The sequence below is a fragment of the Juglans microcarpa x Juglans regia genome, chromosome 1D, assembly GCF_004785595.1.
Source record: "Juglans microcarpa x Juglans regia isolate MS1-56 chromosome 1D, Jm3101_v1.0, whole genome shotgun sequence".
Classification (NCBI taxonomy): Eukaryota; Viridiplantae; Streptophyta; class Magnoliopsida; order Fagales; family Juglandaceae; genus Juglans; species Juglans microcarpa x Juglans regia.
In genome coordinates, this window is record NC_054594.1 from 48,768,863 (window position 1) to 48,783,380 (window position 14,518).

At 34.4% G+C, this 14,518-nt stretch overlaps 3 protein-coding genes across 3 annotated transcripts; 2 read left to right on the forward strand and 1 right to left on the reverse strand.

Annotated features, from left to right (window-relative positions):
* Window positions 1-323: 323 nt before the first annotated feature.
* Window positions 324-2,809, reverse strand: LOC121250657. Its single transcript, XM_041149844.1, has 4 exons — window positions 2,234-2,809; window positions 1,858-2,132; window positions 745-882; window positions 324-568 (listed from the first exon to the last, which is right to left on the reverse strand). The coding sequence occupies exons 1-3, from the start codon at window positions 2,508-2,510 to the stop codon at window positions 787-789; spliced, it is 648 nt and encodes a 215-aa protein (XP_041005778.1). The 5' UTR covers window positions 2,511-2,809; the 3' UTR covers window positions 324-568; window positions 745-786.
* A 5,082-nt stretch (window positions 2,810-7,891) lies between these two features.
* On the forward strand, window positions 7,892-12,815 carry LOC121248721 (GDSL esterase/lipase CPRD49-like). Its single transcript, XM_041147270.1, has 6 exons — window positions 7,892-8,219; window positions 9,967-10,044; window positions 10,754-10,894; window positions 11,296-11,372; window positions 11,457-11,606; window positions 12,231-12,815. Exons 1-6 carry the CDS (start codon window positions 8,109-8,111, stop codon window positions 12,442-12,444), a joined length of 771 nt encoding a protein of 256 aa, XP_041003204.1. The 5' UTR covers window positions 7,892-8,108; the 3' UTR covers window positions 12,445-12,815.
* Window positions 12,816-13,705: 890 nt separating this feature from the next.
* LOC121253683 (protein EARLY FLOWERING 4-like) lies at window positions 13,706-14,475 on the forward strand. Its single transcript, XM_041153690.1, has one exon. It carries the CDS (start codon window positions 13,941-13,943, stop codon window positions 14,322-14,324), a length of 384 nt encoding a protein of 127 aa, XP_041009624.1. The 5' UTR covers window positions 13,706-13,940; the 3' UTR covers window positions 14,325-14,475.
* Window positions 14,476-14,518: the final 43 nt, after the last annotated feature.

The following is a 14,518-nucleotide window of genomic DNA, read 5'->3' on the forward strand; positions in this document are numbered from 1 at the left end:
ACCATGACCACGAAGAATTCATTTGCTTTTGCTTTTTTATTTTTATTATTTATTTATTTATTTCCCTTTCTTGGGAGGAATTAATTTTCTTCATTGGCTGGCTGTACAACTGAAGTGATCCCCTGTTTTCGCAGGGGCCTACGCTTGTTTGAATGCGCTGCATTTTGGACACTAAATTAATTGAGGCATGACTGCGTAAAGATCCATCCATGCGCTGAATTTACAGGAAACCTCGATGCGGTGACACAGAGATAGCTCACTCTTTAATTTCTTGAGAGATAGTACTCTTCATTGAGTATCAAAGAATAATGAATATTGTATGGTTCAGAAGAAAGCCTTCGGCCAATTCTTTCACCCTTCGATCTTCATTTACAAATATTGAGTATACATCTCTAGAAAGAGAGAAGACAACTATAAGTTAGACAGACATGCCGACATCATAGCCAGCCAGCCAGCCTCTATAGTGACAAATAAAACTTATCCAACACTTGTTTACAACAGTATAGCCCATAGTTAGTTTCCCACATGTTCGTTCTCCAGGAGCCTGGTTTTCCTCGAATGAACGAGTCTGTACCAAAAAAAAAAAAAAAAAAAAAAAAACAAAGAGGCATAAGGCGACAGTTGGTTGGTTACTAGAAGTTGGTGAGACATAATAGATTAAGGAGTCAGATGTGCGTTTGGTGGTAGCACATGGACATGGGTTTTGATGAAATTTAGTTCAAAAAACCAGTTTTAAAATATTACCTGAAATCTCACGCCTCTGAAGATTTTGTATGAAAAAACATATCATAATGATATCTGCTTCATTGTTAGGTTCACTTCACCCTTTCTTTCTAGCAAAATCTTCTGATAACTTAGAAACCCATTCTTGCAAGCTGAAACCTGCGCACATGACATAAAACCTGTTATTTCAAATCCTTTCAACATCATTTTTCTTTATTATCAACGGTCACATTTTCCAAGCTGTTAAAGATTAATAATAAAAGAGACAACATTAGTATTCGATTTTCCAAGTAGTGGTTGTGACTGTATTGTCAAAAAATGGCACATGGTCAACATACTCTCATGCTGTTTAGTTCCCCAAGGGCGGCTACCCATTAAACAAACATGAGGGCTGGAGGAATAAGTCAAATCTCAAATTCTCAATATTATAATAATTATGTGACCACGCCTTTTTTATTTATTTTAAACACGAATAACATGTTTCGAGCTCAATTTAATACTAGCTGATCTTTTTTCTTTTTTGTTTTAATCTTTTATTTTTCTGAGTATATAAGATATTATTAACCAGTCACATCCCAAATAGAACGAATAGTTGTAACTAAGGATAATAATCTCTCAAAAAAAACTTCAAGGATACGTGAAAGAAAGAAGGTAATCAGGCACATCAGCCAGAGGCAGTAGTAAATAATTCAAGTAAAAATTGCGCACATAAATTCGGGACAAAATCATCGATGAAACGAAATCGAGCACTAGCTAGGTGATAACAGAGAGATCATCATCTTCTTTAATGAATATAGAATAAAATCAAGAGAGTATCGTGAACATTCAAGAGATATCTACTTGAAAGTTCGACATAATTTGTCCGACCCAACGAGGAATCCCCCTAAGAAAGTCGTTCTTTCTAGGTTAATGTTATAATCTTGACCTTCCAGAAGAACAAAAATTCAAACCTTGCATTGAAAGAATGCAGAAATTTCATTTGTTCTTTCATCTGTAATGGTGTGGGGCCAGATACCCACCAACCGTAATATATCACAGACTTTTCTAATCTTAATCAAAGAATTACACCCCTAATAATAATCAGCGCAGATTATATTTCCAAGCTATCTTTTAGAGAATAGAGAAGAGACTTACTGCTTCAATGTCGATTTTGTAAACCAGAAGCTTTCGTCTCTCCCTGCAACTTGTTCTATATGCCACAATGATATGCCCAACAGCCAGAACCAGCGAGCATATGAACAACGCTACTTCCGTGGTCCTAACATATTCACCTCGAGCGGTTCCCGAAACGCCGAACATATATGCAGCTTTCAACGACACAAACATTAGAGATAACAACGAACACATCGTCGTAATTCCCAAATACGGTCCCCGTGAAAGCCTTGGCCCATCACACAAGCTATAAACACCTGGAAAAATGGAAGAATACATACCGAGGGAAAAATCAATTATTTTAGTTCCAAAAGGGTAAAAAACGATTGTTACAAAATTTTCTTTTTTCTATACTTACAGATTATGATTGCTGATCTTATGAAGGATATGAGAGGTATATCGATGAGCGAGTACCGAAAATCATAGTCTTGGAAATGCGAAGAGAGAGTCTGAAAGGAGAGAGGAGCAGAAGAAAGAAAAGTAGAAAGAAGCGCGGAAGGAAGCACCATATCCGCTACAACCAAAAGAACCGGTGCCGAGAAAAGCAGCAAAGAAATTAGCATGGTGATCAAGAAGAACAGAGTCTTCAAAACCCTCAAAACCCTTTTTGATTTCTCATCCTTTGAGAAACCCATTTCTATATCTCCCTGTTACAATTTTCGATTGTTACAATTGAAGGATATATATGTGCCTGTAAGAGGAAATCGAAGGCAGTGAACTGTACAGGGAAAGATTTGGAGAGGGAGAACGAGTTGAGAGAGGCTCGAACTATATGAGAAGATTTTGGGGGGGTGCTAGAAAGAGGCTTAAACTTATTAGGGAAGGGAGACAGAGAAGGGTGGAAGGTACAGGCCAAGGTGCAATGTTTTGACTGGACTTCTCCACTGGACAAGTGATGACGAGGACTTTGGAACTTTACACGATGAATTTACCGGTCAAATAGTGGCATTGCCTCTCTCTCTCTCTCTCTCTCTCTCTCTCTCTAGTCGACACCAACGGCGATACGATGTCTTTAAAAGACAAACAACGACATCCTTTTCTTTCTTTCTTTCTTTGTTTTTTTTTTTTATTTTTTTATATATAATATATATAAAATAAAATGAAAGTTGATTTACTGATTTATCGGGACATAATTGTCTGGTCTGGCAGTCTGGGTGTGCGCCTTTTAACGTTGAGAACAATTTTTTGGTTCCCAGTTTAAGGCGTTGGACATGTGACTCGAGTAGACTTGATTCAAAGAATGTAGAGGTATCGATTGTCGTAATGGTACTATTGATGGAATCTCTTCTATTTTCGTTTGTTTTCACGAGATTACGTGCAAATCAAAACATAGTTTCGTAAATATAGCGTAGATATCTAAATTTAATAATTTGCTTCAAGTTAATAATGTCGGATGACATTTTATTTTACTTAAAACGATGAAAAAGTTAACCAACTTTATTACTTATTTGATTGTACGAGTGATTTTTTGTAGGAATCGAAGGTTACAAGAATCCATCAGTTCGTGGAAGTAGCTAATAAAAAAGCAACCAATTAGATGAAGTTAATTAAAAGTTTACATTGCTTATAAATTGAAACTTAATGAATAATGATACCATCTTATTATATTATTATTATTATATATAGTTTCAATCAAATAATCGATAAATATTTTATATAAATAAACGGGTGCATGCTGGTCTGTTTTTTAATATTTACAACCAATCAAGCGGATATTATGGTGGAGCCGACGGATAGGACCATGTGATATCACATGCAACATTTGTCTTTATGAATCATTCGTGATTTGTTTTTGGTACCTTCTTTCTCTGGCTAATATTTTTAAAACACTTCACAATTATCAAGTTTTCAATATGGTTATAACTTATAATTACATTCTTTGGGGGTTGATTTCACAAAATCAGTATACTGTTTATATTATTTTTAAGACAAGTAATAATTTCACCCACACGTATATATATATATATATATATATATCAAAATAAAAGTCTTAAATTTGAATTTTAACTATACTATAATAATTAAATATATATCTTCCTATTAGCTTAACATTTTAGGATATGTAACAATTTCAAGCAGAAAAGACAATATCATTTGGCATCTACGATTGCAATTCCAGTCTAGAAGGCGAGAGAGCTGTTACGAAGTAGATTTCGTTTTAATTCTTTGAATACGTAATATCCCACGTTCCCATTAGATATTGACATGCCACGCATGGCATGACAGTAGCCCAAGTTTATTAAATTCATAGGATCACATTTTTGCCTTTTTTTTAGTCAAAATGAAAATTAAAAACAGTCATGCAGATATAATTATTTTATAACTTTTTTTTCAATGACTGACATTTTTATAAAACAATAATACTCTTAAGTCTTATGATTATACTGTACAAAAATACTTTATTTAAAACAGAATTATAAAATAATGGTAAAAAATATTATGTTTTTATCATTAATTAATACTATATACAGTTGTGAAACGTACAATCTTCTTTTGAAAAAGAGAAATTCACTGTTAAACAATTTATCTTTTTTATATAGATCTTGTATTTCTTTATTTTTTTCAAAGAGATCGTGTAATATTTACACAACTCACAATTATAAATATAATTTATCTTTTTATCATTTCTTAAAACAGTTATAAAAAGGATTGGGGTTGGGACGAATTCTACGATGTTAGTTGAGGGATGGTTGGGTAACTCCGGAAAATTGGTTTATTTTTCTTGGGTTATTGGTTGAAATGCCAGTGCTTTTGACATAAACATCTAGAAGAAAAGTACGTATATGCATTTGATTGATTTTTTATAAGTAAATGGTACAGACAAGTATGACCAAACAGTACTTATGGGTAATTAGATCGACGATTGAGAAATACCTACCTGTTGCTTGGCGGAATTGACCATATATCCGCCAATGTAAAATACGTTTTTTTGGTTATTAGTCAAACCCCACAGGGTCGGATTTATGATATTGTGCATGCATGTTTTAATTTTGGGGTTTACTAATTTGAAGCCGGCTTCGGCCGTCAAATGTCACGCACGCCGTGGCCAATCTTGGCACCCGACATCATGCATGGCCTGTGACCCCCACATACATAGCTGCCTCATTCCATACTTCTCTTTCCCCGTATCATAGAAGCTCATTCTAGGATTACTACGCCATCAATTAAATATATAAATAATTAATAAATATTTTTAATAATTAAATATTATATTAAATCATGGAAATTAATAGAATAATAAATAATATTAATTTGGATAATAGATAAATAATTTTCTTTAAATGGGAGAATTATTTCCAAAAGATTTATAAATTACAATATTAATTCAAGGACTAATTTTTTTAAAAAATATTATCTAAAATATTTTAAAATCTTCAAGTTTTTTAATCATTGATTGATACTTAAATATTAGGTTTCGGCTCGTTTAATTGGCCCTAAGTAATATTGAGATTTTATTAATTATTTAATCTCGTTTACTTTTACAGATGAGATGAGATGAGTTGAAATTAAATTTAAAAATTGAATAAAATATTATTAGAATATATATTTAATATTAATTTTATTTTAAAATTTAAAAAAGTTGAATTGTTTATTTTATTTTATATAAAATTTTAAAAAAATTATAATGATTAAATAAAATAAATTAAAAGAAATTATAAAAATAAACGAGGGCATTATAGTCCTCGATCACACTACACGCGGAAACTTGTCTTTTAAGATGTAACCATTATAACTTGGCCACGCAAGCAACCAGAAAACTGCGTGTTGGAGCGTAGAAACGGATGAAAATGGGAGAAGGCCCCCCCCCCCCCCTTGCTTATTAGCTACAGGAGAAAAGGATCGATGGCCTTTGCATCAATCCAAACACGCGTACTACACGCGGACTAGTAATCGGGACACGACGATAAGATTGGTGTTGTTATAAATAAAGTAATATTGCTATATGTTTTTATTTCTTTATAGAAACCAACCCTTTATTTATTTATTTATTTATTACTTTTTGGTGTAAAGGCATGTGTCATACATTTTTTAAAAAGCACAAGTCATGATAATGAACATTTGAATGCGATCAACAAAAGGCAGCCCATTAGCTAGATCTCTTGAGTCGTGTAGTTCACTACTTTATTTATTTATCTGAGATGCTGTACTTTTTGGCAGTTATTTTTTCCTTTGTATCCATAAATTTTGTTAAGCAGGTCGTAAATGTAGCCGAAAGTGGTGATTTGGGGGGCTCTAGAGAATTTCTTCCATCGATATATATATGTGCTTAAAAGTTGCATTTGGCGTGTTCAGATTTCAGACCACGCTTGGTGCAAAAACTTAAAGAAACCGATGGATGGAATCGATATGGCAATTGCGTTGCTTTTGACACGTACTTGTCGGAATCGAAATCCATCTTTTGGGGGGTGAGCTGGGATGTCAAAGCATACAGACAACTTTAAAACCCAATTAAAGTGGTTTGGCGTATGATTTTTGATCCGATTATTAAAGAAAATTATCTTCATCTCCAGCAATCAGCCTTACATGTCTAACTTTTATTGCTTTATCGTCGTGTTTTTTAAACATGAAGTACGCCAATCTTGTCTGTAAAATAAAAGCGACCGAGGTTTGGTTGGTTGGTTGGTTGGTTGGAATCCCATTGTGAGTGGTAATGGTGGCAAATAACTCATTATGTTTATGTTAATTTACATGTAGCAATTGCGTTGTAGGAGCTTTGAATTTCAATATGTAATTTAAATATTGAAAAAGAGAAACGTTAATTGTACTTAAAAAAAATTTACAAAAAATTAAATTTTCACCTATTGATATTTTAAAAATGATAGAAATTTGAAATTCAACCACCAAACTGAAGTGCTTGACTAGTTTATGTGAAAAATAAAAAACAAATTATTATTATTATTATTATTATGTCAAAACGAACATTACTTGGATCGATTTCTGTGACTCAGCCGAAACTCATCGGATATGTGAAGTTGAGTTTGGGCAGAAGAAGGTGGCCCCAACAGTTGTCTTGGGCTGAGCTCGTTCGTGTGAACTAGAATCTAAATGCAACACATCAGGGGAAAAGCCCGGACTTATTTTTGGATAGGCCGACCGCTAGCTGCCATATGATGAAAACATGATATTTGGAAGGTGTGAATGAAACTAATGGGCAAAGGCCCACATAGCCGACCCATTAGCACTGGGTCCAGCCTGCTACAATCTCGACCCTTCGGCGTGTGCTCGTCTTCTGCGAGCACACGACACGGCAAAAACTAACTGGATAAACATTATACAATTAAATAACCATTTGTATGAAGTTGAATAAAATCGTTTTCATGATTTGAGTATTTTAGATAAAATACTGTTTTAATTTTTTCCTATATATATAATTTTTTTAAATTTTGATTCTTTTAACTCTTCCAGCACTCTTTCATTAGTTATTGCACATATCCAAGAATTTTTAGAAAGAAAAATTAAGAAAAAACAAATCATAAACTAAGGCTTCGTTTGGAAGCCAAACTCCTCTCAACTCATCTCAATTCATCATTACAACTTTTTCAAATTCTAACATAAAATATAATAAATAATTCAACTTTTTTAAATCTTAAAATAATAATAATATTAAAAAATAATATTCTAATAATATTTTATTATCTCAACTTAACTCAACTCAACTCAATTCAACATCTAAACGCAGTCTAAAAGCAACAAAATGGAGGTGACCCGTGGCCGTAGGTGGGGGTGGGTGGCCATGCGGGCCTTATGCAAGTTTTTGTTTATTGTTTTTAATTTAATGGATGATTTATCGGTGTTGAAGAGTTACATACGATTAATTTTGTGAACCGAAATGTATGTAGAGAAAATAGAAGTTTATCTGTTGTCATCAATGACGACGAGTGCAGTTCTGCCAGATATACTATTTATTGCGTCCTACTATTATTTTCGGTTAATATATTCTTTTTTTCATATATTAAAAATATATTTATACCTATATTAAGATTTGATAATATGAGAATTTCAAGTGTAAAGTATAAGGTTTGTTAGAGCTGAATGTTGTTACTTCAAACAAAGTAAAAAACTGGAGTGTATTTTTCACCTTTATTTCGTGCGGCACTGGTTTCACTGTGCTCCAATTAAGGGGGAGACGCCAGGCAGTGGGCAGGGATCAAACTCCCATCTAGGGGAAAAGGAAAGTTGGTGTTGGCGTAGAGGAGAGTGCTTTTTCAATAAAGAACCAGCTTTGGAGAGACATGGTGGGACCAGCGAGGCCTCAGTTCGTTCTCTTCGGATCCTCCATTGTTCAACTCGGCTTTGGCCAGGGGGGTTGGGGTGCCATTCTTGCTGATATCTACGCTCGCAAAGTATCCTCTTTTTCTCCGTGTCTCTTTGTGTATGATCTGTTTCAATGTTGGTTTATTAACTTAATTTTGTGAATTTTGGTTGACGCTCCATTCCGATTATTACAAGGAAGTAAACCATGTTGAAGCCCATCTCTTTGTATGCTAAAAGGAAACCGGTTTTGGGTGGAACTGGCTATGATGGTCTTTATTTAGGTTTCTTAAGAATTTGGGCTTGTTGGGTGTTGAATACATTTTTGTATTTTGCTTTCGACTACGAGATTTTGCCCTAAAAAAGCAATAACTTTTTCCCGAAAGGGATCATGTACTCGGACTCAATGTTGCTTTCCATGTTGTGATTCTATCAAGTTTAGATCTTTACTTATTTGTGATTAATGTTCTAGATTATCTCCAAAGGTCGTTGTAAGGATTAGTTTGTATCATTCTTATAACATTTTTTTAGGGAGGGATAATCGGGACCAAACCCAGTAAGCTCTATCTGTTGAATTATATTACTGTTTTAGATGCCTACCGATCATAATTCTCTTCTTAAAAAATTAAGCTTCTAAATGTTTTATATATCCTTCCAAGCTCATCTTTTTTATTGTACCAGTATAAGTGAACTTCTTGTGGTATAAACTGGCCGGTATGTAAAAACAGAACAAATAAAGAAGAAATGTCATGTTCATATGACAATGCTTATCCAATTTATCATTTCACGTGCTCATTTTTGGGTGTATACGAATTTTCCTCTACCATGAGAGAGGGAGAAAGGAAATAATACTTGAATAGTTTTTCAGTAAAAAACCAGTTCGCGTGCTCATGTGAGTGCGTACTTGATCAGTAGTTAGTCTTATGTTCCTTTGTGCATTATGTGGTGTATCTAGATGGAAATGAATGATCGGTGCTTTGAAGATAGGGAGCACACAATGGAGGAACTTCGGAACTTTTTTGTACACACCTCATTGGCATTGGTTTATCTATATGCAAATGCAAACACATATTTGCATAACTAGACGTTGGATTATGAATATGGAAATATTTCCATAGCTATGAACAGTGTCAATACATCTTTGGAGATGCACTATTCACTCCTCAAATATTATTTTATTAATTTTTTCTCTCTCCTCCTGCTCTCTCTCTCTCTCACAACCCTTTCCTCTTCTCCCTCCCTCAACAACACAACCTTCACCTTCACTTTCATTTTATTATTATAATATATTATATATATATTTTTTATCATTTTATTATTATTATTATTATATTTGTATTATTAATACCAAATGTATGTAATGGGTGCTAATTTCAAAACATATATAAAAAAATTAATTTTAGGAAAAAAAATTAATAATAATAAAAAAATAATATTTTATTATTATTTTGACTCAAAGATGCATAATCCAATGTGAGAGTTTTTTTTGAATGACAAAGACAATCTCTAAAACTTGTGATTTTGCATTTGCATGTAGAGAAACCAATGTTAATGCTCTAATTGATTTTGTTTTCAGCCATTGTGCTTAATAGAACTAGTGTTCATGATGTTCAGTCTTTAATTTCTGGTTCCTAGAATGTTCAGGTGTTCTTTTGTATACTTCTTGTGTACACAGGCTTTGCCTACTTCATTCGTATCAATAAAATTTTCATTTTACTTACAAAAAAAATGTAGTTGGTCTTATGTTTATATCTACAATGGGCTCTCTTACTAATAACTTGATTATTTTGCATCATAATTGTTGTATGGAAATCTTTTTTTATTCATGATTCGCTGTAGGCAGATATTGTGTTGCGAGGGTATTTTGGGTGGAACTCACGACGTGCTATCCAGGTCCTTGATCAAGTTTTTCCCAAGGTATTATACTTCTAGCGGAAAATTCCTTTTGCCTTATAAGGTATTCAGGTGACCATATTATTTGCAATGAGATCTCAGATGCACTTTGGTAAACCGTAGTAGTTCCTATTTTTGTTTCTTTTCGTTTTTTGGTTCTGGGAATGCAGTAAACATCAATAATGCTCAGATGGTGTAAGCAAGTGGAGATTTTCTTGTAAAAGTTTTGTCCTTTTCAAGGTAAACCTAAGGATAGACCTTATAGGATGAGATATCTCCGTACATCTGTATGCCCGTTGATCTCCCTTTAACTTTGCAAACTGTGGGGTAATTCCATATTGGAATGTGCTTGAACACACAGATGCTTATTAGTAGAATCGTGGAGTTTAGTGGCCATATGTACACAGACTCCCATACTCTTGGAGCCCTTGTTGCTTATGAGGGCTGAATTAATATTCCATCTTCTCCTGACCATGGCTGTCCCTCATAATTTAATAGAGACAGTGGAAGGTTGGTTCTAGTCGAACATATGCAGTTCATTGTTGCTGGCGACCTTGCTTTGATCGTGACAGCTCCCTATGTATCCTTAAAAATTGGTATTCATGAGGAAATGCTTCTTCTATATGATGCCAGTTTTCCAACTACATTAGTAGAGCTTTCGTTAATTAGGCCATCCGGTGTTTTTATCATTCAATTATGCTCTGAATCCCTACATTACTTTTCTTGGTTCTAGGATGCTGCTTTACAGCCTTCTTTGGTGATAGTTTATTTCGGGGGTAATGATTCAATGGGGCCTCACTCATCTGGCCTAGGCCCACATGTACCACTTCCTGAATATATTGAGAACATGAGAAAGATTGCAACTCATCTCCAGGTACTTTCTTCACCTACTAATTTATGCAATGTTGCAATGTTTCATGCGCGAAGCAAATATGTGTGTATTCAACTGTAGACCATAAGGGAACCTGACACAGTGACTTAGTGAAAGGTTCAACAAATAACTCGTCCAATCTGATTCTTGGGAACCACTGAAGATATTATTTCAGCTCCTGGAAACTGCTCTGGGAAGAATTGATTTAGTTTCAACTTCATAATATATATCAATGGAATGAGATGAAATCTTCACCTGTCTCGTGTAAATTATATACATAATCTTTATTTTACTGTCGAGTAAGGTGGACTCAAGTTGTTTTGGTTTCTAACTGCTGTGTGTGTCATTGATCATCCTTAAATTTTGCCATATCTGATGCACATCCTATTGCAAATTTGAACCAGAGCCTTTCAGAGAAAACACGCATCATTTTCTTAAGTTGTCCTCCTGTCAATGAGCACAAGGTTCACGAAAACACAAGGTGCTCTCATTGATATCTCACATGTTTTTTCCTGGGCTTTCAATGCTAGTGTTAATTTTAACACGGGTTTCTGTCTTAAACCAGTCAATTTTTCAGCGAGCTAGTCAGAACAAATGAGTTATGCCAAAGCTACTCAGAAGCTTGTAGAAAGCTATGTCAAGAAATGGGCGTGGAAGTTGTTGATCTATTTAGTGCACTTCAGAAAAGAGATGATTGGATGGATGCTTGCTTCACGTAAGTTTTCTTTGCCGAGTTGCTGGATCTTTTTTTTTTTTCCTCTGTAAACACTTAATTTTCACATTCACAGCATAATCATTCATCTTCCTGTCTTATTCCTTAGGTCTTCTCATCTGTCTATTTTCACTGATAGTTAATTGAGTGCGGCAGTGGAACTTCTTATAATCATACTAAATGCAATATTATGTAATTAGACCCGGAGGACTCCTCGGCTCTAGATGCGTAAAAAAATAATAAACTAATAACAGTGAAAAAAAAAACTCCCCAGCTCCTCTTCCATTGGATTGTGAAGAATGTCCTTCAGGCTTTAGGTCATCACAGTTTTACGTTTGGTCTTCTTTGAAAGCTTATGCTTTAAGTACAACCTTTTCGTCCTCCTTGTGTTTGTCAGAAGATGCCTAATGCATTCATGTTATGCAGTGATATATTTGTGTGTTTGAGAGAAGAGTCCCTTTGATCTTGAAACTCAACAACTTCCCTTCCATTTTCATTCTTCCCTAGAGATGTGTCATGTTAAAACAATTATTTGGTGCGTTGACCCTGTTTTGACTCTGGAAATTAGTGTCAAAAGAGCTGGTGCTAGTTTTATAATTACTTTTACTTTTTTTTTTTTTCCCCCAGAGATGGGGTTCATTTATCAGCTGAAGGAAGCAAGATAGTTGTTGGGGAGATACTAAATGTGCTCAAGGAAGCTGACTGGGAGCCATGTCTGCACTGGAAGTCTATACCGACCGAGTTTGCAGAGGATTCGCCATATGATCTTGTTGCTGCTGATGGCAAGACAACCTCGAATCCTTCGGAGTGGACTTTCCACTGGGAGAATCAGTGGGACTAGTTTGTAGAATCCCGGATAAACGATCCTCTAGTATACATACCTATATATAAAGTTTATGGACTATAGATCTAGAGTAATAATAGGTACAAATTCTAAATGTACAAGCTTTGTGCAAGCCTTTTCTAAAAATGTGGATCCTATAAAGAAAAAGTGAGTTTTTCATACTTTTCTATGGTGGGGTCATTTTTTTATAAAGTATTTGCGTGAGACTTGAACATATGGGCTTATATATATCATTTCTCATAGATCTAACTCTGAAATTCGCTGAATTCCATTTCGGTTGGAGCATTACAATGTTAAAAACCATACGCTGCACTGAAATCGGTTCTCCTCCAATTTTATTTGAGAATATTATCTCATAATCATCTTCTTCTTCTTCTACTACGGCTACCAAATAATAACTAAAGCACTTCGTATAGCACAATCACTTAGGACTCATTTGGATTGCAAGGTAGTCTTATATCATTTATCTCGTTACAATATTAAAAAATAAAAATTTTTTAATTTTAAATCTTTAATTTTTTTTATTTAGGCTAGGTTTGGATACAAAAAATATTTCATTTCAATTCATGTCATCATTACAAATTTTTTAAATTCCTACACAAAATATTAAATAATTCAACTTTTTTAAATACCTAAACAAAAATAATATTATAATAATATTTTATTCAATTTTCATCTAAAACTATCTCATCTTATCTCACTATTCAAACTCCACCTTAATCATTACTCAGTTATTATAACTTTTCCAAACTTGCAAACAAAATATAAAAAAAAAATTCAAAATTTTCAAATCTCAAAACCAAATTAATATTAAAAAATTATATTATAATAATATTTTAACTTTATAATATATTTAATTATTTTTTTTTTAAATTTTATAAAATATTTTAACTCGAATGATTTTATTATTATTTATAAATTATTTTATTACTATTTATAAATTTTTTCTTCCGTCTCAACATTCAAACGAGACTTTATAGATCCATATGGTTTGGAATCCAAATAATCATAAAATAATTGGTATATATATTTTAAATTGTTTGGCTGTTGAAAGGTGTGGGTAATTTCGGAAGTGAATTTTGTGTATATTAATCTTGAGAGATGTTATTTATTATTATTTCTATTTAATAATATTATTATTATATAAAATAATAGCGATTGAAAAAAAGATGAATAATTTTATTTTATTTTCTGCGTGGATTTTTATCCGAGGTCCGAAGATATTTATGTCATGTGAGATATTTTCTGATACGAACGAGGTAAAGTTTCCGCCGTGGCAAAACATTGGTTTCGCTTTTTCCCGTCTCTGAGATATTTATGATGCTACTGCTCGGACGCGAGGCGCGTGTTGTGCTTTGTTAAGCGTAGTTCCACATTCCACGGTTTTTCCACCCACCCGCCTCATCCAAAACCAAAACCCACCAAACCTCTCCAGTTCGGAAACTCTCGTATAATCCACCTGCTGACTGCTCCAGCTTAGCTTCTCCGTGCACATGAGCACACCCGATTCCTCCATCTCCGCCGCCGAGTCGAGTATGGACCTCCCATCCAACCACAAGAAAACCCTAACTACCACCGGAGAATCGGCGGACGAAAGCGGCGACGGTGAGGTGTGGGATGCCTTTAACCAGAGTTTCCGGCAAGTGCAGACGGTGTTGGATCGGAACCGATCGCTGATCCAGCAAGTGAACGAGAACCACCAGTCGAGAATCCCGGACAACATGGTCAAGAACGTGGCCCTCATCCAAGAGATCAACGACAACATCTCCAAGGTCGTCTCCCTCTACTCCGACCTCTCTTCCAATTTCTCCACCTTGTTCCATCAACGCACTGCCAAGAGCGGCTCCGAAGACAAAACCTCAAGTCCCCAGGCCTGAAATTCCGTCCCTTGCCACAATCCTCAGTAATTCACATCTAATTTATATTTATTAACTGGCTTGGAATTGAAACTATCGGTCTGTCTGAGTAGCGTTTGTTCACTTCAATACGCTTGTTGGTAAGAGTCTATTGGGAATAAATCTGTTTTTTGGTGTGGTACTCTTGTTATGGACAAAAGTAATGAGTTACGTAT

Bases quoted from the DNA above. Each gene is read 5' to 3' on its own strand.
- LOC121253683 (XM_041153690.1), top strand. From the start codon at position 13,941: ATGAGCACACCCGATTCCTCCATCTCCGCCGCCGAGTCGAGTATGGAC.
- LOC121250657 (XM_041149844.1), bottom strand. From the start codon at position 2,510: ATGGGTTTCTCAAAGGATGAGAAATCAAAAAGGGTTTTGAGGGTTTTG. The intron at 2,133-2,233 runs GTAAGTATAGAA...CCATTTTTCCAG, and splicing joins AAGATCAGCAATCATAATCT to GTGTTTATAGCTTGTGTGAT. The intron at 883-1,857 runs GTAAGTCTCTTC...TCATGTGCGCAG, and splicing joins ACAAAATCGACATTGAAGCA to GTTTCAGCTTGCAAGAATGG.
- LOC121248721 (XM_041147270.1), top strand. From the start codon at position 8,109: ATGGTGGGACCAGCGAGGCCTCAGTTCGTTCTCTTCGGATCCTCCATT. The intron at 8,220-9,966 runs GTATCCTCTTTT...GATTCGCTGTAG, and splicing joins CTGATATCTACGCTCGCAAA to GCAGATATTGTGTTGCGAGG. The intron at 11,607-12,230 runs GTAAGTTTTCTT...TTTTTCCCCCAG, and splicing joins TGGATGGATGCTTGCTTCAC to AGATGGGGTTCATTTATCAG.